Source organism: Ciconia boyciana, chromosome 6 (assembly GCF_034638445.1).
Source record: "Ciconia boyciana chromosome 6, ASM3463844v1, whole genome shotgun sequence".
Classification (NCBI taxonomy): domain Eukaryota; kingdom Metazoa; phylum Chordata; class Aves; order Ciconiiformes; family Ciconiidae; genus Ciconia; species Ciconia boyciana.
The window spans coordinates 35,920,759-35,947,081 of record NC_132939.1 but is presented as its reverse complement, the minus strand read 5'-3'; the positions used below and the strand labels follow the sequence as shown (position 1 = coordinate 35,947,081).

The window sequence follows — 26,323 nt, the reverse complement described above, 5'->3', positions numbered from 1 at the left end:
CTACATAATCCCAAACTATTTTTTCTACCCTGTCTCATTCGATTAACAGGATATTTTCTGGAAATAAATCTAAGTTGTATCTTGAAGGATGACACTCTTTAAGACCCTGCTTTCAATATTATGGAACCTAAACGTTACATAGGAGAACAGGCTTTTAATCTGAGCTTTTGACAAAGGATTCTTAACTGGCTGCATTAATTACATTGTTGTGTATTAATAGTAAATTGCAAGACCTTTCTAAGCTTTTGCATTCATGAAAAATGGCACTTTAACTCCATTCCCTTTCCAGTTCTCCCCTAACTGCTTGTTGCAATTGAATCGGATCCACTGCGCAACTTCAGCATGCTAAACGGCAATATACTAACAGAAGTCAAAATTATCGAATAAAGCAGAGGTGCAAGCTTCTCCTCAGACCACCAGAAATAAAGATCACTGTACTCTCATTTTTCGCACATAAGCCAAAGAAACCATATGAAGAAACCCCTCGACACACACTGCTTTATGTGACTCCAAGAAATCTGCACTATTGTTTAGAAGGTACTTTTTTCTTCCTCTGAAACAAAATACTTTATTTCATTGCTGTTTCTTATCAATTTATTTTAATATCAAGAACAGTCACAATATATCCTAAAACAAAGTAAAGCACTCTTTAAATGAAAGATTTAGAATTAATAACTAGTAAGAATACTAACTAACAAGATTTTAATTTTAGGCATTAAGAGAATCTACAGAGTAAATAAACGGGTTGGTAATACTGTATCAGAGTACAACTTACCAAAAATACCAATTAATAGAAATATATAGTATTTCCTTATATCCTCAGTTCAACAGTACTATTCATCAGAACATTGTAAAGACATTTGGAAGGCTAAGTATAAAGTTAGAGATATTAAAGTATAAAGTTAGAGATATTAAAGTTTGTTTTAAAAAGCTGAACCATGGCAACATGCAGCAGTCTCTTGATTTAAAAAGTTTTGAGTTGTGATATATACTTTGCTCCCCAGGCTATGTTACCTATGCAGCTCTGAGGTCCGTACCAGGCATCTTGACTCCAACACTGTTTACCATGCAACATACCATTCAGAGAAGTCAATACACATCTCATGATCCTATGATTAAAACTGGCAATTTAGGCCCAATTCTGCAATGCTGATGCAAAACCGAACTTCAGAAATTGATTCTGGCACAAAGAAAGCAAGCTCTGGTCCTTGTTTCTTTACCATACATAATTTCTCATTTACCCCTCCAAGCTTTGGCTGAAAAATCCAATTATTTAGATTTGAGAGATTTCAGAGCTTCCAAGTTGCTCAAAAAAACCCTGTAATACATTGTTTGCAGCTTTTTACTAAATGGTTTTCCAACACAATGGCACATCAAGTTTCTAAAATAATTTTAGGTAACTGTTTTTTGTGCAACTGCCCATACTATTCATGTATACCTAAAAAAAAAAAAAAGGATCTAGTACAGCCTGTCCCTCCACCTCCTCCTTCTATTATGTCCTTAAAAGAGGGGAAAACAACTGATATTTATTTTCAAGGAGAGTAACACTTGCTATTCATGCACACATCTGTACAGTGCTGATTACAAATCTTTGTCAAAATGAGTAACAGCAAGCAGCTGCTTGACCATTTTGCTGTGTTTAGTCATACTAGCGACCTTTTTTGTTTTCTGGAAAGCAACCCAATGACCAAGATCGGTAAGAAATTCATTGTCAGCAAGAATAGGCTCAAAGTAACTGGCTGCTGCACGCACTCAGACCCATACATAGTTTCACAAGGCTATAAATGCAGCAGCCCTCTTTTACTCCCCATCTGCCAATGCTTGGTGCAGCCTGTATGCTATAAGGCTGCTCCCATGGAGACTTTGAACACTCCTAAATACATCGATGGCACACTTACTGAGGCAGACAGCAATGGTATTCTAGGGTCCTGTTTCATCATCAAGGACAACAGCCAGAAAAGTAGTAACATTTCAAAATGCAAAACTAAAAAACTACCTATAGAGTAGAAAATGCTTACCTGCTGAGCTAAGCAAAACACTGAAGTCTGTTCCTCTCTGTGATTCCCCATGCTCACTCTGTCCCTCTTTTTCTGTATCCTCATAGCGGTTCCAGTTGGAAAAAATCTTTCTTCTTGAATAGTGTTTCAGTTCTTCCTTCTCTTCTTCCTCTCGTGATTCAGTATCGTCATCCTCCACTACCTGTGACATTTAAATGGACAGTTAAGCCATTGCAACTCAGTAGCATTTTGTTCTGTATTTAAACAGTCATTCATACAAAGCTCCAACCACAGAATTAAAACCCAGAACGACAAATCAGCCTGGATCCCCATCAAAATTTTAGATCAGGTGGTACCATCTTCCTGAACTGTATGTAATTCATCAATAGTATAATTAAAAGCACTTAGTGAAGCTTCAGTTCTTACATGGGTCAAGCAGTGACATTGATGCAAGGTTCACTGGTTTCCCTCCCATTCTGGAAGCCCAGCTTCCTTCCTGAAACTGAGAGGAATGTGTAGGGAGAAGAACTAAGAATTTAATCCCAGTGTCTCTGTCCAAGTGTTGCAGTGATACTTGCAGTGATAACTGAAAGAACTGATGTTTGTAGAGCAGAATAGGAAAAAGATAACATAACAAATACTGCAGAAAAACATCCAGAAAGGATGATCTATGTAAGAATTTCCATTAGAACCAACTACAGGGTCTTAACTCAAGTAACATGGAATAAATAAGCAAATTAATTTCCTTCATGAAAGCCATTTTACAGAAATACACATGGAAAAATTAAATAGACTGCTGGCAGTCAATCTACTAGCCCAAACTCTTAAGAAGTTATAGGGTCAAAATGAGAACTCATTGCAGGGTCAGTTTAACAAGCAAGCAAAATAGGCATTTGCCACAAGTACTCAACAGCCATGGAAAACACTGCCCTCCCTTGAATCCTCTGCATCAACAGAGCTCTCCTCTCCCAGAGCTTGGGGTTCAGCTGGAATGACTATTGCTTCACAAACAGAAAGATTTGCTTCCTGGAGGAAGGAGGAGTCAACAGGCAAGAGGAGAACTGAGAGCAACCAGAAAAGTTCTGTACAAGATACTTTCTGCAGAGGTCTAAAGCTCTGAAGAGATGGAGTAAGGGAGTCAAGAAAGAAGAGATTCCCACGTCTGCTCCCAAACATTCCTGCTGACAGCTCCACTCTCTCTTCTCTCCTTTACTCCATCTCTCCTTTCACAAACCACAGTGTGCTGCTGCCATAAGATTGAATTTCACTGTCCCAACAATAAGTACATTCTTCATGACCAGGGCAGTGAAATTCAAGTTTATCTATACTGCTGTAAAGCTTAAAGCCATCTCCATTCAGTATAAAATAATTTAAAAAGCAAGCTACCTTTCGGTAAGTCATTCTATATCTGTAAGCCAAAACATCCTTACAGCTCACCATCAGACACTGGCTTTAAGGAGGATGTTGGCTTTGATAGTTTAAACCAAATGTAATCCTGAAACAAATGTGAAGAGCAATTATTTATGTTTAAAAAAAGTGCCCTTGTAAATGAAGAGCTGCAACATCTTGTGCAGAAAGATTACTAAAATCTCTAGTAGTTACTGTGTTTCTAAAACTACATTAGGGTTTTTTTAAGCACATACTGTGGACTTACATACTGGTACAATGTTGGACAACCTGGTAAAACCAATGGCACAAAGCCACTATCAGAAACAAACCACCATCACTTCATTAACTTGTTTTATAATCGATGAGTTACTTTCATAGCTCAAGAAAGGACATAGAACAATGCAACACGTTTTAGATTGATTTTAGAAATCCATCATGAAGAAGGCTTAACTACTCCATAGAAAACTTTGTAGTTACATTTTGGCTCAGCTAGACAAGGACAAACTGTTCGAGATTTTCATGTTCCTTTAGTGTCCAATTACTCAACAGAAAAAACTCTATCAACGCCAAATAAACCCCTGTTGCACACCAAATACTGTATTTATATGCAAGTACATCATCATAAAAAGAAGACTGACACAGAAAAAAGTAGGAAGTAGCAGTTCGTGGACAGTGGAGCATTACTACTCCTTAGTTCTGAAAATATTAAAAATTACCAAAAGTAGCAGCGAAGCCTATTTCATGGCTTTTACACAAATGTCCACTGAAAGGCAAAGCATCTTCAAACACAATTGTGAGAGTTTAGATTCTCCCATGTTTGACGTCTTAAAAATGACTGCCCAACATATCATACAAGTAGCAAAATTGGAACTAGAATAATGACTTCCCAAGAAAAATCTTCATAAACAAGCTTCTTTCAGCAGTGTTTGAGAGATCTGGTTAGGAACAGCATCAAGGAATGGTAAAATCATCAAAGAGCTTAAAAACAGATTAAAAGCTGTCATAATTACGCAAATATATTCCCAGTTGTCAAACAGCTGACAAGAAGGAAAATATTCTGTGCATTCTCACTAGTTCTGTGCAATTTTTAGGTAAATTCTCTTTCCTTTCTATTTATCAGATAAATACACTAAAATGGTTGTTGTGGACAAACAGTTGTTTGCGTGAGCAAGGGGATTAAGTCACAACTCTGTATTAGTGGGGACTGATCCAGAGCTAGTTTCCACAGAACAAAGGCCAAATCCACTTATATCAAGATAAGAATCAACTTATTTCTCTTCTATTCTTCTCCTATAAATTGAATGATTTGCTATAATCCAGCAAACTTAGTGAAATTCAGTGCCCAAAATAACTTGGTGTTGATACAATTCACAAGTCAAAGCAAGAATAATGCTATACAGATAGATCTGTGTTGTAGTTTGTTTTTAAGAAAAGATCAGAATCACCTTAGCCAACTATGACATTATATATAAGTACTTACTATAGACCTGTTTAAAGGATTCACACCTTTCAGCTGTCAACATAAACAAAACAGGAGTATCACCCCCTTATTTTAACAAGCTTCCAGTAAACTAATATGGATTCAAATGTTTTCTCTTAAACTGGACTAAATTCTTTTTCACATTCTGTTATTAGCTATGTTATATAGCACACCTCAAGGAATTTTTGTTTCTTAGAAGTAAAATTGTTAACCTGAACTTTAAGAAATAAACCATAAATTCTCAGGAGTGTCAACAGCAGTTGTGCAGCCTGGTTCCCCAAGTACTGTCCTGAGGTTTACTTTTGAAACGAGTAAACTTCAAATACAAACCTGCTTACATTTCCAATAAACATTTAACAGAAAATTTTACATGATGCACTGCCGTACTACATGATAAAACTGCAAATAATCACATTTGAATATTCAACATTCAAACAACTTAAAGATGCATCTTCACCATTAAAATTATCAAATACATAAAAAAACCTCTTATTGGTAAAGCTTCAGAAAATAATTTGCTTCTACCATCTCACATGAGACAGCAACCATCTAAAGTAACAACCTCAGAAACACATAAACATAAATCTTCATTACTTTCCTCTTAGCTGCCTATTCAGCTAGACTATATGCTGCTACCATTGTCATCATACCTTACTGAAAATGAGTCTTAATCAGTACAAAGCAAACATCTGTCCTATGTGTAATGAAATAAAATAACTTTGCTCCTGCCCCGTCCTCAAATAACAAATGATACAAGCTGAAACAAATTCTAGAAGCCAACTCAAATATAACCTTTAAAACAGTATTACTCAGGTAAGGAGAAAAACTTATGCCTTTAAACAGTATTGAACTACATCTACACATTATTGCTCAGTACTATAATGCACCATGATACCACAGGAGGTATAATATTTATCTGCTGTGCCTCTGTTTCAGATAATATTACATGCATTACAATTTGCACATTTCATTGAAATTTTAAAAGTGGGGAAAGTATGCAAAAGCCCAGTTGAACAAAACCAGGAAACCTTCAGACTGTTTTGCATATGAGAAGAACAAAAAAATATACACACTGTTCTGCCTAAACACTAAGTTTATAAAAGTCGTTCAAACAACAATGAAAAAGCCAAGCTCCCCTGCAGAAGAGCTTGCACAATTTGGGGTCTTCCACCAAGGAATGTATTTTCATCCTTTATCAGAGCCATGCATTTTGCTTTCCTTCAGAAGGAAAGCAAAGTCATAGCACACATGACCCCAATCAACAGCCTCTACCACAGCAAAAGGCTGTTTTGGTACACCCTCCCTTATACACTAATTTTGGGGATGGTATGATATTGAGAAAAAATAGGAAAGCAGGCTTTCTGTTTGACTTTTCTTACAGGGAAGAACATGTTGATGCACACAGTTCAGGAATGAGGGTGTCAAAATGAAGTAAACATTGTTCTGAACAGGCAGTTTCCCCCAGGGTCATCCTTCTGCACTTCCCTGGAACCCAGAGTAGTTTGGATCAAACCAAGGCTGACGTACACAATGGAGCGAGTGCAACAGTGACCTCTTACATCCTGCTTCAATTACTCAACTGCTCTTCATTCACTAAGTGCAGTGAGTCCTAGTATGTTAAGCACACGTGTGCGAACACTCAACAAGAACTGTTGAACTCACAGCCCTTTAAAAAAAACTAAAAGTGCATTAAAAGGCAAGGCTTCCATTAAGACTTTCTAAAACTGTATTTATTACCCATAGGAAGCCACAGGAGTTAAGGCCAATAGCCCTCTTCCTGCTTGGTTCTATTAACTCTGTAAGAAAAGTTTAAAACATTTAATCTTTGTCAGTACTTAGAATATTCTACAGTGACTGGAAAACATAGAAACAAAATATGTTCAGCTTGCCTTTCTTTGGGCCAACTGCCCTTCCCCATTATGTAGGTACCATGCATTATTAGATTTCCGTTCGTATTTATTTTGTAGTATTTCTCCCAATTCTCTTCCTGAGAATGTCACTTTACAGAACATATGAAAATATAGTTTGAGCTTTTTTGTTAATCTGTTAGAAAGAGCACAGCTATTTCTCTCCTTCACCTTCTTCCCAAATTTATACAATAACCTTTTCGTCTTACCTTTATAAACTCTTTACAATTATATTGATCAAGTGCTACTTTTCTCCTTTGTTACTGTAACTTCTGAACTACTGTTTTGAATGTTACACCTCTCCAAAAACATACACATTTCCTTAACCTTTTCCATTCTTTGTTAGGGACACCTACCTACAATACCCCAGACATCTTATATATCCACACAGAGTCCACAATAAATAGTTAGCCACTGCCATGCACGGACACTTGCATGTTCATGGACAGTGATAACCACTGTCTACTCCCTACATTTGCTGCTGTCCCAGCCAGCAACAGCACACACCAATTTCTTGAGTAAACTTTTCTCTTGATTTGCCCTTCCCTTCTTGGAAACTGCTGTAAGGCTGTGGCCAAGTGCGATGACATTCAGGCTTATCTGTCTCAATTCCAATTTATCTTCTCATCAGAGGAAAAGACTAGCAAGACAAAATGAAAATATCCTATGGGTTGAATCTGACCTAGACTATCAACTGCATCATGAATGGGCATGTATCTTTTCCTCATTTGTATTTAAAATAGTAAGGTGTCTGTGCAGAGACAATTTCTCCTCTACTCCTCATCCCAATTTGAGCAGCAGCTGTTACAGTCAAATTCTCACAGATGGAACTTGTAAGTCATAGCATCAAAAAAACATATATAATTAAGCAACAATGCAGTTCACGATCTCTACCCTTTAAATTGTTTCGCAAAATAGAAGTCTGTACACAGAGGCTTGTATGAGTGACAATAAGTAAGATAGTTTGGCTGGTATTAACTACTGAGTGGTTCCTCTAGGCAGACATAAGTAGAAATGTGAAAGACTTACAGTTACACTTTAATGACTTAAATTGCTCTTGGAAAGACATAATTCCATGGTTCAAAGTTATTGCTGGTGTAACCAAACAGGAGCAATGAGATTACACCAGGAATTATCTTAGCACAATGTGAATACAACACAATCTCAAAAAGATTTCATTTTTTTGTAACAGTGCTCATTAAATGCACTTTTTTTACCTTAAATCCAGAAAGGTACAAGAGAATCCCCTGACAGCTTAATTTTCTCTATCACAATGATTGATAGGCTTATATCTTATGATAGTTATATATAGAATAATAATCTTCAGAAAAGTTGTTCTGATTTTCCACATTTACCTAATTACAACCCCTAGATATATGTCCCTCTTCTCTGTCTTCTAAGTAATTAGAGATTTATTAACATTAAATCTCAAGTTGGCAAAGGAATACATTATCTGGTTTATTGCTGTGGAAATTTAATGGGCTCTTTAAAATATGAACTGTACAGTATATTAAAGAAAAACAGAACATATATTCAGAATTATGGCAAATGAAAGCAAAACTGCATTTTTAAATGCATTTCTTAGATTAATGCTATTATTTTACAAAAGAAAAAGTACTAGTGCAATTTTGTCGATACTGATCCAAGTTTGTAGGTGTTTAGAATCAAGATGTCCTTGCCTACAAGAAATAATACAGAACGTTATATTTATGAAGTTACCTAGACAGACGGCTGAAATCCAACAACAGAATTTGAAATGCAATTCACAATGATATAGACAAACAGGAATTCAGTTTTAAAAATTAAAAGTTAAAAAAATACCAAGAGTGAATTAACAAGGTAAATATGTCTGTCAGTATATTATATACCTACTCCACTATCTGGGAAAATCCCATGAAGCATGCCAACACATTGTTCTGTCTACCTAGGAATACAAATTATAAATTTCTGTACAAAGAAAAAAGAGCAAGTTAGAACAACATAAGAAGGTCAGTACAAAGTAAGAGTGGAATACAATCACCCAAATTATTCTTATTTAGTACTCTTAACCCAGATTTTAGAAAAGTAAATGAAAGATAAGATTTGAAAATTTCCCTGAAAAATAAGATTTTCCTAATGCAGTGATACCATAAGATACCATAGCTTCTTTCGGAGACAGAAAAGAATATTTTGGAATAACACTCAGCAACACCTGCCAAAAATTGTGAGCTGTTAGCTTATTTATACTGAATTGTTTTCAACAGACATCATATTCACAAGTCTGACCACAATAACAATGAAAAAGTAAATATAGTAATCTTGTCCACCAAATTATTTTGCTTCAAAGTTCCTGCTTATTCTGTCTACGAGATGCAAATAATTGGAACTGATTAAAAAATTCAAATGAAAGAGACTGTTTTCTCATTACTGTTTAACTGAAAAAACACCTCTAAAAATATTTTTTGTACTCAGTAAAGTTATAACATGATCAAGCACCAAGAGGCTACAAGTTGTACTTCATCTTTCTCACATATTATTATTAATATTTCCACAAGCTATGGCCATATTTTGTACAAATCTTATGCCTCACTGAATTGGAACAACAGTTTCTATTAGGAGCTAAATCTCTCCCTTAGACTCACCGAGCCAGGAAAAAAAAAAAAAAAAGCCCCACAGGCAAACAGCTTGGTTATTTTGTTTGTAACTACTGATTTAAATGGCAGACTATCTTCCCTTTCAAAGAACTAGAAAAGAATCCATAAATTCTGATGTTCACTTTCTACTGCTATCTCAGAAATACCTCTGTAACCTGCTAGCACATGATTAGCTGCATGGTCCTTCAAATAGGTGGCTTACAGGGGCAAAATGAACCAACCTCCACTACACACCGCTGAAGTTTCACACTGCAGCTTCTAAAGACCCAATTTGAAAACTGTTGACTCATAGATAAAATAAACTTAATAACCATGCAATGTACGTTCATAGGAAGAAAGTCGCAAAAGTTCTATTCTCTAACATTAGAAGTAGACTTGGGAACTTGGTAAAGCCTGTCAAGTAAGTATTTATTTTGGGAACTGCGTATTTCAAGACTTTGCTCATTAGATGTAGGATTTTCCAAACTACAAAGCCACCAGCTAAAATTTAGCTCTGCTCATTTAGATTAAAACTCCAAACTGAAGGATATTTGATGGGGTACGTTCTGAGAACAGTATCATTATAAATTCAGCACTCATTCTGCACTAATTGGGAAACTCAGTAGAGAATCAACAAGCTGCGTTAACTGTAGAAGTAGTCCTTTGCCTCCCTTCCCCAAAGCTGAGTCATGCTGCGAGCAAAGAGCCTTTAGGAAGCTTGTCCAGCTGCTGTCTATAGATAAAGAGACTTTTGATTTTCTAAACTTGCCAAGCCAATACATTTCCACCAACAGAAAATCAACTGTATTTTTTCTTTAATTCAGTGGAAATTATTATACAAAAGTTACTGGCAACTATGCAAATTCATCAAGCAATTTATACAAAATTGTCACATGGACCTGAACAAAACCTGGCAGCTCTATTACTTTCAAATTGACAGTAACTTAAGGAAGCTGAATGTTTTTCTTACAAACTTTCAGTCAAAAATATGAGTGCAAACATAAAATAGGAGCCTCCGTCTTGACAGAAATAACAGGTTTTAAGAAAACCTTACAAAGTAAGTATATTGCCACAAAGGTTATAGCATTTTCAGTTCGATTACTCATTGTTCCTATGTATAGGCTATATTTGCCAAACTCAGGGGGTTTATATATTGCATACATATGGATCCACATATGTGAATGTTGTATGTCATATTCTAAAACCAAATTATACTTAGTATTCTGGACAGGTTAAGGAAAATTTCTACAGAAAGTTATTTGTTCTTACCAAATCTGCCATTCCTAAATAGAAGCATCCTGAGCTGCATTAGAGATTGACTGTATTCAGAAATTTATTCAATTCTTATGTGTTAATGTCACAGTATTATAGACTAATCCAAACTGAAAGGGATTGCAAGAGGTCATCTTCTCCAACCACCTACTCAAAAGAAGGTCAAAACTGAAATCAGACCAAGCAGGTTGGGGCTTTGTTCACTCAAGGCTTGAAAATCTCCAATAGTGTACCTAATTCTTAGTGTTTCATTTTGTTATTTTATTCTAGCACTTCTAAAATTGCAAAAGCAGTTGTATTAACAGCTTTAATAATAACTTGTAAAGAACACACATGAGGAGTTCTGTAACATCAAGGAATCAAAGTTTATTGAAGGTATATATCCACCTCAACTGTTCAATAACAGACTTTTTTAAAGGATACTGTTATTTTCTAGTCTTCATGAGTCAATGAGTAAGACAGCCTCTCTCAATAAACTTATCTGTTATAAACCGATACGTACTTTGTACAAAGCTGAAAAGCTTTTTACTTCTGTAACCATATCAATGATGAAGTAAAAGTATGATAAATTATGTAAAAAGCTCACTCAAAGCAGCATCCCTCTGCAGAATGGAGAAAAATTTGAGTCTTGATCCTAACCCACAAAGTTTATTTCATAAACTTAAAGGCTGCTCAAAAGAGTAAAGTTTAGAGAACATCTCAGTTATACAGACAAGTCTAATGTTTATTTAACACCCCCTACATGCACAGAGTTTTAGAACAAAAACAACACAAATCCAGCAACTCTCTACCAAGCTCAAAACCAACATGTTGAAGAAGCTCAAAACCAACATGTTGAAGAAGCTCAAAACCAACATGTTGAAGAAGCTTCAGGGTTTCTCATGCAAGGAAAAGTATGTGAAAAAGTTTCTCAATAGATCATTTTTTTTTGCCACAACAGCAACAACAACAAAAAAAAAACCCACAACCAAAAAACAAACACTCCCAAAAAAACACTTTTGAAAGATTCCAGCTGTGCTATGTTAAGAATGAAAAGAGTTCTCCAAAACTTATGTTACATTTGAATGACAAGATAACTATTTCCCACCTTTAAATTCAAAACTATTTGATACTATTTAATACCAAGTTAAAAGTTTAGGGTTTTTAAAATGCATCTATTTTGTAAAAAAGAAAGCACATAAGGAGTAAGACATTATTTTTCTATGGATTTCAAAACATGAAAATAACTAGTGATATTCACCCACACCGTTATGTTTTCAATTGGCACAGCATTAAAGAAGAAAAAATTCTGAAAGACACCAAACAGAACAGTATTCTTTGAAATTGTACACCTAAACTAACGGAAAAATAATCAATAGTTTTCTTCTCTTTCCTACTGTTAACCTTCTGCCAGCTTAAGTTCATTGTATCAGTTCATAGCAGAATCAGACAAGCACAAATAATGGTTAGACAGGCTGGAAGCATGCCATGAAACATGGGATCTGGGAAGCAGGTCCTTCCTTCATATCTGGCAGCAGTTATCTGCTAGATTGGCTAAGTGTACTGGTAAGCCATATCCTTGGCTTTAATCTCCTGCAATGTTAAACTTGTTTTTCTAAAGCCAATTTTGTTTTCTCTTTCCATTAAAGATTCTCCATTACTATTCCTGTTCCACATAATACACATGGACACACAGGTTTGTCAAACTCACATATTTTTTTAAAATAAAAATTTAAAAAGATACTTTGTTACTAATATTTATGTTGATTGGTAAAACTTTCAACATGAACTTTAAAACATTTGCAACTGTTTTTAGACCCCTTTTTCAGTTACTGCTTTAAGATACTCACCGAGACATGTAATGCATCATTTTAGAGGTTCAGTATGCGAATATTGATGTTTGGTTCACAGTGAGAAAATCTATCTTGAATTTAAATTAAAACACCCAACATCTGTCACTTTTTCAGATCAACTATCACATAATAACAGCTTATTGCAAACACAAAAATATTCACATAATGAAAATTAAAGCTGTAAAAGGAGACACTACTAATTTCAAACCCTAAAAAGGTACTATATAAGAAATTCAAAATGACAGCATTCTGCTTTCCTCCCCCCTTCCACTATGTCTGCAACACTGTCAGTAGCATAGTCCCTAAATTTTTCATCTTTCATCACTAATATACTGCCATTTCTTAATTATAATTTCACATGCTACATTTTTCAACCTCACATCTCTACTACACTTCTATCAACAAACTGGCAGATCCAGCCATCATGCATTTTTGAAATTAAGTTGCATTACTACATTTATGGTGTGGCACAACGAAGCAGTAACACTTCAGTTCAACTAGCCTCACTTGATGATATTTCAGAAAGGGGGGTCAAAAAGGGATAATTTTTTAGGACCGATATACAGCCACATAGTAAATCAATGAACAATAAATTATATAAAAGGTACTAAGGATAAAAAGCAGATTGCCTAACATGCAAACAAAATGCATAACTATAAAGCTGAATGCAAAACCACATATCAAGGAACAAGCAAGCAGGATATATATATACTGAATGACACTGATTAAAAAAAGAATTGAGTCACACTAGACAAAATAACCATATACTACAGCAATGCTACATCAAAAAGATACTATCCTCAACTCCCAGGGTTTTAAACAGCATTTCTGAGACCAATACTAAAATTAATTTCTTTCTTTAGATGGTGGAAAAACAGAAAAGATGCAGAGAGTACTAACTACCCACTTGATAAACAGACACCAAAACCCTTCTTCTTCCTCGTCTTTTCAATGACGTGAGAAATGTATGGGCTGGTCAGTGAGGAAGCCTAGTTTTTCTCCTTTCCATTTTCATAGATGTCTGCAAACCTCACAGTCAACATAGTGATGCAAGGAAAGGGGAAATGAGGAAAGAAGTAATTCATCAAAGATACGCTTCCAAACTTAGAGATTGCAATCCCTGCCTCATAATCAAGGCAGGATTTCCCTGAGAGTATACCCAAGCGGTGCAAAAAAGCAGCCACTCACACCCTCCATTATCAACTTTCCTGGTGCAAGTCAGTAGCCCCCTTCCTAGCACAAACTCAGCAAAAAAAGAGGAACTAATCAGCTGGAGTTCCCTCAGGCACCGTGCAATGTGCTGTCCCATAACGCAGCAAATTACTGCCAAACGTCAGAATTGTGGTGGGTTTGCCTCCAAGAGAGATAGGCTTGTCTTGAATCCACATGCACTGTAATTCAAAATTGAGCTGTATGACATGTCTCTATGATACTCCTCCAAAACAAAAGGCAGCAACACACCACACCCCCCATTTTCAAGCTGGTTTAGTAGTATAGCTCAAAGATGGTATAGGTAGTAGCATAGCTCCCAGAGCAGTATGTCCTCCAACTGCTATACTATAGTTTGAGAATTAATGATGAACATGTTTGGGGATTCTGTCTATATATCAAAATATCAACATAACACAGATAAAAAAAGGTGCAGAGACATCACACTGTCCTGACTCAGGTAAGTCAGAAGCAGAATTTTATACCACCAATGTGTGGCATGCACTTGGTCTCAAAGCAGTCGCCCACTGCAGGCAACAGAAATACGAGAATTTATCAAAAACCTCTAACAACTGCATCACCACTGTACACTTTTGACAGAAACATAAAACTTTATCCAGCAAGAAGTTCTGTGTGTCCTGAAATGATCTGAGAATAGATGCAGACTGGGGCGTAAGAGAGGGGAGTGCCAAAACAAAGCATCTCAAAGAGATAGTGTAAATAAATACAACCCATATTTATTCAGCTACTGCAGAACTACAGCATTTTATCCAGAAAGGGGAAATAAATTCAATTCCCTTCTCTGCACAAATGCATTTCAAGTCGCATCTCCCACATCCCATGAGAATACAGTGACTCGACATACTCTGAAATGGGTGATCTAGCCTGTTTTCTCAGACAGATCTATTCTACTTAGTACAGCAACTGGACACTCCTGGCAGAACTCGAGAAGCTGGTGGCCTATGTGCCATGCAGATGCCCAACCACCACACACACCCAAGAAAAAAACAAAACAAAACAAAACAAACCCATAACACTTCATGTCATTCTTTCTTCCATTCCTGCTCTATCTTTATGACAATATTATGTTTTTACATAAAGTACAAAGGGACTGAAAAAAAGGAATTGAGGGAAATTCAATTCAAAAAGTATTTAAAGTCCAATGGCAGGTCACTTATGTGAGAAGTGAAAAAAACTTGACTGCACTTTGTATTTGAAACTGGGAAGAAAACAGACCACAGTTTGAACTTGTTCCTTTTCTCCGCATTCTCCAAATCCTTCCCTTCATTACTCATTGCAGATTGAAACCTTTTCATCGTGCACTCTCTGTATCTAAAACAGGCTCTGTGTGTCCACTGACTGTCTTTTTACAAAAAAGCATCAGTGCTAATGGCTCTGTAACCTCAGGCACAATCCGTTTCCAATGTAAACTGGCAGACACAAGGATGATTTTGCTATATATTTTGAGAAAGAGCTGAAAATAATACATTACTTCATTAAGAGACATTTGTTTCTGCATCATAAACAGCATTTTCAGTGGCTAACAAAGGATACAATAAGGCAGGAAAATAAACAATTATTATTGATAAGCACAATCTGCTTTGCTGTTTCACTGAAAATAATTAAACCATTTCTCATTATACTTCCTCTTTCAGGGTTTCACATAATTTAGATAAGATTTTTTCCCCTTCCAATTATTCAACAGAAAACAAGCATTTCTAAAAGTCACTAAATTGCAATTCTCGGCAGCCAGCTTAGACAAGTCAGTATAGGCATCTGCAAATCCTTTTGCTTTTATGCTTTATTTTTTCCAGACCACACCTAATGAAATACAAAGACCAAAAAAAAATTCTTTATATTTAATATTTTGTGCATTGCACTTTTACATTTTTCACCAGTATTAATAAGATTAAATAGTATTGCCAAATGTTAAATCTATTCCATCATTACAGTGATACACTTGACAGAGTAAGTTAATTATTTCTTCAAAAGTATTAATGGGGATGAGGTCATACACATATGTTTGTATGTTCACAGCCTTCTCATATTGGCATATTTACCTAGTGATGAATTTTGTAGTGAGCCTTCAGTGATTTTTAAGCATTGCCTCTCATTAACAGAAACAATTTACTTCCTTATTGGTTACCTAGACATCATAGCTCTTCCAGTACAAGTTCAAGTTTCTATTATAAATCGTTTTTTCAAGGTGAGGGAAAAAGGAAAAAGCTAATGTGGCTTTTTTTTTTCCTTTAGACTAAGGAAGGAAGAGCCTCAAGAGAGGTTCTTTCATGAAAAGAGAAAAAATATCCCTGCAAAGAGTAATCCTCTTCACTAGTTTGCTCTGCTGGTGACCTTTAGAGAGATCTACCAAAGCTAAAGAGAAGCTTAATTAGCAGAAAGGGCAGCTGAGAGAACAGGTAGCATGAAGAAAAAAGCTTTTAGTCTTTATTGTACAGGATGAGAATTTTTGAAAGAAGGATGAAATCCTAAGGCTGCTTCATAAATGTTGAATACTGGAACTCATCACTTTGGGTTAGCTAAAGATAGAATTAGCAAAGAGAGACATCCTATTCTGAAACCTATGTTTTGCATAACAGGAATGATGCTCCAGTTAGAGGGAAAAACATCTCATGAAGCACACAAGAAAAGAGACTTGTTCTTGAAGTTTTTACATGAAACTGTTACTGCTCCAATGCTCACATGTATGGTTCTAGAAGCCATCTTACTAACTTAAATAGCAAAAAAATATTTCTCTCCCCTTGATTTTTAAAATGTTTTATGGGTGATTCAGATTAGTCATGTGACTATGAACTGGCGTGAACTATAGTCCTCTACAACATCTAACTTGTACATAAAGAGTGTAACCAAAGTTTCCTCCCCAAAAAGCATCACTGCAGTTGCAGAAAACCAACCTGAAATAACAGAAGAAAAAAAGTCTAGATCCTGACAAGTTCTTATGTTCAAACCTATTTACAGCTGAATAAAAAAAACATGATTCCTATCTAGACAGAACATCTGTAAAAAGCCTATCATTAAACAAGGCTCAAATAATTCTATACAAACAGATGTAAACCTATCAAGTGCTCATGAAAAACTCCACTGTGTATTGTATCTCCATGTTTATTCTGTGACTATCAGCCTCTTGAGAGGCTCAAGAAACAGTAAAGTTGTTTCGTTTTTAAATCACCCTTATGCAATTGTTTTATAACTACACCAGGGTGGTATAGTACCATGGATGTTTTCAAATATCTGTCTTTCCATTAACTCAAAAAACCCCTTTGTTATTTGTATATCAAATCTGAATGCAACTTACTGCAGACATTTTAGAGATCACCACTCAAACCTCAGACCCTCCTTCCTCATTCTTCTCCAACTTCTTTTTTGGAGGGGGGTGGGGGGAAAATCATCTGAAAGGTATTTTTCCAAATAGCCTTAAAAAACGCACTTCCCTAAACTCAACATGCAGCATGAGATAAAGTAGCAAAGAATCATTGCCTGAGGTCCTTAGTGCCCTAGTGCCATACCTGTAAAAACAAGATGTTAAAATGTCATTTTATTTTGCTGTTGGTCTAGAGTGTAATTCAAAAAGTAAGAGCTACTGCACAATGATGCTCTCATCCTGCAGTTAACACTACTGTGAAGAAGCTCTAAGAATCATTTAGAACTTGCTGAAAGTACAAACACATCCAAATTACCAACAAGGTAAAGGAGGACTGGGCTGTACTTGTTGGAATGCACTATGATCCCAGGATTTTATGTGCACATCACATCTTTACCTGCAACAGTTTGCACTTGGTTGCCAGCCCTAAGTGCATGCAAAACTTCGCATCCATTTTGCAGTGGTGAGCTCTAGACAGTGCTCAACTGTCTAGACAACTGGTGGACAACTTCAACTGTCATTCCATCAGGAGGGAAACCACTTTGAGTCCACCAGTATTACACTCGAGTGTATCCCACAAGGCAAATTTGCACCGAAAAACCCTTTCTTGACTAACTCAAACTAAGTACAAAGAGCCATGCCAAAAATACTGAAGGAACTAACTTTTCTCATTAGCACAATTCATTTTTGAATTTTACCTCTACAAATTAATTTCACTCTGAGACAATGATCTTTTAACACCCTTGCTAACAATTGGGCTGAAGTGGAAGGAAAAGAAATAAGGAGTATGGGATCATTTGAGCTTCTGTTTCTTCCATGGGCATGCCACCTACTGTTACAAATTAACAGGAACATAACAAGCCAGTGAAGTCAACAAAGCAGCATAACCAGAGTAATACAGCCTGAAACAGAATACATAAAGGAAAAGAAAAAAAACCCCACACCAAAAAACAAACCCTTAGTTTGTCAGGCAATCAGAAAAAGCTCAAGGCCTCACAACATGCCAGTGACAGAACACTAGCCTAGGAAGAGCTGTGGCCCAGAATCATCACTCTGTTCTCTACAGGACAGAGATCCTGGCTATTCCAGGGTTAAAGAGAGTCTGCACAGTCTGTAACTGTATGGCTATCCTCTGGGAAAAGTGAAGCAGGAATAGAAACAGGACCTTGAGGCAAGGTTCTCACACACTCCAGCAGATTTATGGGTTTTGCCAGCAGGATGTATTATTAAGTCTACCTGCAGAAGAGTTAAAACCTTATTTAAAAAAAAAAAAAACATGAAAACCCCCTTGCACATAAAAATACAGAGGAATTGCATACATGAAAGAGAACAGTGGGAAATGGACCCCCTCTATGCCTTACCATAGGACACTGAATTACACAGGCTTGAAATCCTTTGATTTTGAAAACCTGTAAGAAATATTATTCTGTACGTGTTGTAAGGCTCTAAATCACCACCAAGTCAATAATCAGGAATTTTTTGTTTCTTTAAAATCCAGTGAAACCTTCTGATAGCTACAAAAGGCTGTTAGCACCATTAGACTGGCTGAAAACCCATAATAGGGCTCCCAAAACTACCCAGCTACTTTTGTGAGGAAAACAGAAGCAGTACTGTATGGAATAATTTTTTAATCAAATTTCATCACTTCTACAAATTTGTTTATTCTTCAGCATAAATACCTACTATGTCTCACTTGATGTATCCATAGAAAACGCTGTATGATGTTCTCTGGGACCAACTACTCATCCCAGTAGCATAACAAGATTTTTAGCTCAGAATTACTAAGCATTCCCTTCCTACAAATAACTTTATTTCAGAGTTGTGTTTGGAACAAATACCCAGTAGCAAGTCCTAATAATTCATACGTATGTGTGATTTTCATACTCCACTGTACATTCAGAAAACATCACCCTGAGATGAGAAAAACATTCCCACCTCATGATGTGCACACATCCTTACTCTTCATCATTTAATTCAGGCACTTTCTCTGCCCAAGGAGGCACGGCTGGGCCGTACGGCAGCACGGGGAGCGACCAGCGCTAACGGCTAGGCTGCCTGCCCCACCGACTGGTCATTACCAGCATTGTTTCATTGCCAAAAAGTATTTTAAGATGGGCAGATGGATGGATGGATTCTTAAATCCGTAGTTTTAGCTCTTCCCTAAATTCTAAAATTTTTAGTTAAATATGATGGGAAGTTCTTGGGAGAGCTTCTCCAGTGTTCAAGGTATTGCTATTTTAAATTTCCTCTGAATAAAATCCACTCCATTTTATGGGATAATTAAATCTAAATAAGGTAGTGACTGAAAGTTGTGTTTCATACAATTAACAAAATATGGAGCCAACAAAGTTATTTGTTTAAGCTAGCAAATTTTCGGGACAATCTCTTTGAAAGTTACCAAATTACTACCCCAGAGATTTGAGGGAAAAAAGAACAAAAGCATTTAAGTAGGTGAGGACAGAAATGCAAAACCATCCAAACTATAAAAAATCCAAGCTCTTTCTAAGGAAGTTACCAAAAAAAAAAAAAGAAGTCAGACATGAAGCTTTTAGGCAGCAATGATACTGCATGTCCACCCGTGTAATGGGATGCTTTCAGTACAAGTGTCTCAAGTTAAAGCAGCAGGGAAGCTGGTAAAATACGATGAAGGAATAACAATAAATATCACCAAACCATTCCACGCTGAACAATCAGGGATTATTACAAAACGTTGCCGTCCCCAGGACTGTGAAAAGCGGGTTTCTCTATTGCCTAGAAACTGAAAAGAATAAACTAACTTTAGCCGGATAAAAAGTGTTTATCTCTTTCCATTGCAAAGACAGCCGTGAAAAAATAAAAGAAAAAAATAGGGGTGTGACAAGTGGTTACACAGCAGCTCTACTGAGTCGGCTCAGTAACCTCCACCATACTCTTAAAACCTCTGAGTATTTTTCTGTACTGATCTCCATATACTTCCTACACAATGCATTACACAATCTATCTACCTCTTCAGTCACAATTTTTATTCTCAATGCCCAAATTAAACCTCCTCCTTCTTAATAATGTTTTTCTTCTTGTCCTGCCTAAAAGGGATCTGTTTGCAGCAACCTTTCTACTTAGCAGAACATTGCTATCCAGGCTTCCCCAAAGTGTCCTCTTCACCGGACATTTTAAAAAAAAAAAAAAAAAAAAAAAAAAAAAGAGAGAGAGAGAGAACCAGGTCCTTCAACTTTTCCTCCTAGGTCATATCTTCTAGACTTCACATCTTTCTTCATTCCTTCCCTCTGAACTTTCCCCAGCTGGTCCAAATCTTGCAGAAGTAGAACCAGTTATTCAGCGCGACTGCATTACTAATTAATGCTTTCTCATCCATTAAGCTGCTAGTTCCCTTCTATAAAATTGAGGCTTAACCAGTCACACACCTCTGCAGATTTTTCCGACGTAAATGTAGTTGTGTTATATTTGACCTTGAATTACACCTTACTGCAGGCTGTTTCTCCCATTTGTTGAGACTGTGTTCTGTGCTCCACCCTCCTGCCCACCCTTCCAGTTTAGCACTGTCTGCAAATTTTAACACTGTATATTTTACTCCTTCATCAGAATTATTAATAGAAACACTGAACATAAGCAGATACAGAATGAAGCCTTGCAGAATCTCATTTAACAAACACCAGTTTGACACTGAACCAACCCTAAAGAAGTTTCCAACCACTTGTTCACATACTTTTCAAGAGGCTTAATCTTGAAAATACACTCAAAATAAAATATAATCCATACTTCATTCAAAATCAGTGCCTCTTCACACCTTATCACAACAGAGAAACTCCTGAGAAAGGAAGCTCTTCGCACCTCACTAGTAATTAAGTACACCTCACAAATTGATGTACATTAATCTAAATAAGTGTCTTCCTAGCTGCTTTTGAGAACATTAACATAAAACGTCAAAAGATTTATTGTGTTCAAGATCCGGAAATCTATTCTTCTCCTATCTGCACAAGCTCTGTCACAGTGTTCTAAAGGAAATCAAATGTATCTGTATTTGAAAAATCCAAGCTTTTGTTACCATGCCTGTGAACAGATTGGTTTTTTGCAGTTGCTTAGACTGTAAAGATTTAGCTCACACTAATTAGGAAAAATGTATCTGATGCTGACAGCATTAGATGTTCTCTTAGATCAGTTCTACATGTGCATGAACCACAAGAATGAAGATATAATAAACACTAAATAAATGTGATGTCATCTTGAAACTAACCATAAGAAAGACTGCACTAAAATCGGTCTGTCAACCTCCATTCTTTAACAATAAAATGTTTACTGCAATCAAAGCCAGAAAAGGAACATTGAAACAGACCTGCCAATTCCAACTGCACTGAAGTAATAGCATGCATCACATGCATGCTTGGTGTATCACTGAAAATAAAGTTAAAAGAATACTTTGTAAATTGCAAATGTAATAAAGAACAAAATAAAGTCTCCTTAAACCACCCACCAAAGGATCCGGTCAAGGACTATCAAAATAAAATCCAGTATCATGTCCAGAATTTCAGAAAGTTGTTTTTGCTTTAATAGATTATATTTCATAAAGACAGCAATTTAAAAATTCTGACAGTACATAAAATATGAATTCCAAGCAAGTCAGAGGAGTTAGAATAAAAGTGGATGATAATATTGAACCAATGTAAATTGGACCTTTTACTTTAAGCATTGTAATTCCACATTATTTTACTAAAAATGAATAATTGCAAATGTGTTCTATTTATTTAACATAGAACAGATGAGTTAAAGCAGACAGAAACAACAGAAAATTATTCAAGATGACAGATCTACAAAGAAATCTGCCATTTGGTAAACCAGCTGGTCAGAATTAGGCTCGGATTCATTTTTGAAGGGAGGACACAAAATCTTCAGTAATCAAGCCGGCTAAATCAACATGTTCACTAGTTACAAAAAGACCTCACAAGTGCAATATCTTTTTTCCTCTCCACAAGGAACAAGAACACTTTTTCTCACCATTTCTAAACCAATTCCATGTTTGAGACAGGCAGCATCTTTTTTCAAGAGCGGAGCTGGGGAGTTCCTCGGAGAACTACCTCCTCAAGATCTGACAGAAATCATGAAAGCTTTCATCTTTAAGACTCTGATCCACAGCTGGATCTACCATGCAGGGTATGAGTAAGTCAATTATTTAATAAACAAATGGCACCCTGATCTCCTTCTACCTTAGCACCCAACAGAGGAGGGGAGAACTGACTCAGCAAGTACTGGATCTGGACAGGCTTTGCAAGTAGCATAGCTGATCACCCATTACTAAAACCAAAGAATTACAGCACACTGACAGTAGTGCAAAACATGCAAAGTGGTGTCCAGCCTTCACCGGTCCACAAAAAACTGAGAACCGAACATGCCACCACTACACTTCCTTCTCCCTGTACTACAGGTCAGAAATAATGCCCTCCTGTAGTTTCAAACACAACCTTAGGAACCATTAAATTAAAACATCCAAACCACAAAATTTGAAGATGAATAGTGGTTTTAAATTAATGCAATTGATTGAGAAATATTGCTGCCAAAATATTATGCAATTTAATGCCAATTTCTACTTCACTGTAAAAATTGTTAAGTATTTCCAAGAGATTTTAAATGAAGTTTGGTTTTATTAACACTCCTAATACACTTCACTGAATCCAGTCACCTACAGTTCTACTTGCATTTTACTGTTCTGTCCATAGTAGGCTCAAGAAATCCAAATCCAGTTACTTTAATACAATTTGATGTAGATTTTCAAAAAGCTTTTCATAATTGAAGACACAATAAAGAAGAAACTTCTCAGGCAACAACTAAAGCTCCAGCAATAATGAATTACTTAAATATCCAGCTTAGCAACAATAGTTTTATAAATAAATGGGGTATAAACAAATAAAATTATACATTCAGCATAGCTTTAAAACTATAGAAGAACCTAGACTTAAAATTATTTTCAGGAAGTAATACCAGGTGTTCTAAATCCTGATTATACAATGCTAGAATGATCCCAGTCTAGTAGGAAAATTCCTCCAAAATGCCAAGTTGACACCAGCAGTGTGGAAATGCAGAGTGTAATCCTCCACAATTTTTACCCTAGAAAGCAAAAGGACTAGAATTGCCCTTGGAAATCCTATATACTACAAAATTACAGTGTTCTTAGCCTTCCTTCTCCAGGGAATGTCAAGGCCCATTTGAAAAAAATAAAGGAGATTTTCAGAGAAGACTCCAGCTTCTCAGCACACAGTAAGGAAAGGGATGTGATAAGACCACTCGCATTCCCCGTATCATTACCTGGCTCTCCAGGTTTGCAATTTACACATCACCACTTGAAAAGATCTGACCCCTGTTGCTGAAAGACAGCAGGGTCTCCTCTCACACAAACCACTTACTCTGGGCCAAGCACCCTCTCACTGAGCTGGTGCACTTGTGTAAAACAAGTCACTTTGCTGACTTGGGAACTGGGAACAAAAGGGGGTAATTTCCTGCCAGGTAAGAGCCGAATCTGTTCAGAAAACATGATGTAGCACACATCAAAGAAAGTACAAGGGAGCTTGTCTGACCACACAGATGGTAGAAGAGGAAGGTCCTCCCAGTTTCAGAAGTGGTAAATTATGAGATTGGCTCAGAGGTAAAACTAGACATCAGCAACTGCAGGCTGGCACAGCTGTTGATGCTGTGGCTGGATTGCTGGAAGCCAGTCCCTTCCACGCTGCTAAACACAAGATTTGTGGCAGGTGTGCTAAGAGACCATACAGTGCTTAACATCAAAAGCCTCCAGTGCAGGAAGAGCGTTATGCTTAAACGCTCTTTAGTAGAGTTCTGGGAAAATCTTAGCTATTGCTTCACTTCTGAAGACCCAACCCATCTTAGCCTTCGCCAAAAATAAATAAAGTCACTGTACTAGACTAAGATGAAGAGCATTTCAAAGTCAGTAACACCGTGATCAGGCAAACCATGCTGTAAGCTGTCCCAAAAGAAAAATTTTTAACTGCTTCCTGAAATACTTCAAACAACAATCCAGACAAAAACACATACATATAACATTATTCCGTTCCTGAGTGCACCTTTTAAATTATGAAGTGGGTCCTGCTAGGTCAACAGTACCAGAGAGAACACAGATATAAATGTATTTCAACTTAGTTAAGAAATGGTTGAATGACTTGAAAAAAAATCCATCCAGGATAGAAGTTTCCTCAGCTAATACAGGTGCTGAATTTCTCCCCTATGCCTCTGTGGCTTATGAGAGAGCACTATTGTTTCATATTCAGAATCCAAACCTGTCTGCACACATCAGTACAAACTCAACAATTTATATAGCTTACAACTGAAATTACCGACCAGCGTTCTAGGTAACAGTACCAATCCAGCTGCATCTTTTATCTCCCAAAACACGAGTGCTAAAATGTATCTAAATACAATGACAAGAGGGATGAATATTTTTCATTTTTTAAATCCACTAGCAACCATGGGAGTTCTAATATAGATAAAACACTGGCTGGGTCCAATTGAAGCCACGGCATCATAAAAGTCAAAGTGAATCTAATCAACATGATGTTGAAAATGGGGTAGCAGCTGGTCCATCTACATTAGGACTCCCAGTGCTCCAGTGCTGCCAACACCAATCAGTATTAGATCGTCATTGTAATCTTTTTGCCAATCCAGGGACAACCATGATTTCTATGTTGCAACAACTCTAAGGGAACTAAGACAATCTGAATGTAGTACTGTCAACACATTTATAAATGGAAACTGTTTTTAAAGGCACAGTGTTGATCTCATACCATGGTGGGTTGTAGAAAGCATTTTAACATCTCCGCAGGAAATTGAAGGTGTAGTTTTGGTACACTTAGGCATGCCTGTGCTACTTTTAATCTGCTAAAACACTTTATAATTGGTCAAAGCACAACCACCAACTTGCATTAATGATAAATACGTGTTCCAGTGAATCACAAGATACCAATTCTGTAAGATGAGCTATGTTACCATGTCTTCATTGCTAGTACCACAGGCGGGACAAGACACACGCTCATTTTGACTTCTAATCAACTGTGCCAAAAATATTCGGCAATTCTTCATATCTGTTTGCGAACAGAGATGTATTTTTCAGATACATTTTTCAAACGAGACTTGTATTTTTCGGCACAAAATTATAAACGTATTTCGGCCAGAAAATCCCTGTCTATGTTTCCACTAGAGCAGCAGGTGCCGGCTGCTGCCGTTTCAGGGGAGGAAGAGGGGGGAGAGGGCGGGTGCAGGTGCCGAGCTGACCGGGGAGGTGACGCTGGGCAGTCCCGGCGCCCTCCACCGCTGCACCCCGCGGCCCCGCACCCCTTCCCCGCCACCTCAAACTCCCGGGAAGAGCCCCCGCCTGCAGCTCCCAGCCTGGCTCCACCTCGGGAAGGGGAGGAGCAGGGGAGGAGAAGGAAGGGTTGTGCCCCCACCCCGACGGCTGCCCCGGGGCCCCGCCGCGCTCAGCCCCGCCTCCCCCCGCTCCCGCGGAGGGCGGGCTCTCCGCCTGCTTACCCGCCGGTGGTGGTGGGCGGCGGGCGGCGGTAGTGCCCCGCGACCTCGAGGCTCTCGCCTGCCCCGGCCCCCGCCTCCGCGGTGCCCGTGAGCGCCGCCTCTCCCCCGGCCCCCGCCTCCGCGGCCGTGGCCGTCCCCGCCGCTTCCTTCGGTCGCCGCCTCGGCCGCCCTCTCCGCGCCGCTGGGCCGCCGCCGGCCGTGCCGGCCACCTTCCCTGCGGGGCCGGCTGCCGCCCCGCTCAGGCTGCATGGCCGGGCTGCGCCCTTCCCCCGGGCCGGCCTGTGCCGCGCCGGTCCCCGCCTACTCGCGGAAAGGCCGCATGGGAGGCCGAGAGAGGGAAATGGCGGCGCCGGGCGGCGCCCGCGCCCTCGGCAGCTCCCCCTGCCTGTGGCGCCGGCGGCTGGCGCACGGCCACGCAGCGCAGCCCCGCGGCCGGGCGAACCAGCTCGGGAGCGGGACCGGCTTCCCCGGCGGAGGGGGCCGCGGTCTGCCCCGCTCCTCACGGGGCGAGCCCTGGGCAGCCGCCTCGGGAGCGTTTGTCCGTGTACCCTCTGCAAATCTCAACGAGCAAGGAGTGAAGAACGAATAGCTTTCCACGTGCATTTCAAACAAACAAAAATCATGTAATGTTTAGAAAACAGCGCTCTTAGCTAAAGCCATATGAATCATAGAATCATTTAGGTTGGAAAAGACCTTTAAGATCAAGTCCAACCGTTAACC

General features: G+C 38.0%; 1 protein-coding gene across 1 annotated transcript in view; it reads right to left on the bottom strand.

Annotated features, from left to right (window-relative positions):
- Nucleotides 1-25,973, bottom strand: part of AVEN (apoptosis and caspase activation inhibitor) — a 101,267-nt gene extending 75,294 nt beyond the window's left edge. Inside the window, exons 1-2 of the mRNA XM_072864775.1 lie at nucleotides 25,604-25,973; nucleotides 2,019-2,199 (exon numbers count right to left, since the gene is read on the bottom strand). Coding sequence (XP_072720876.1) covers nucleotides 2,019-2,199; nucleotides 25,604-25,852 — 430 coding nt within the window. The 5' untranslated portion in view covers nucleotides 25,853-25,973. The remainder of the gene's footprint in view (nucleotides 1-2,018; nucleotides 2,200-25,603) is intronic.
- Nucleotides 25,974-26,323: the final 350 nt, after the last annotated feature.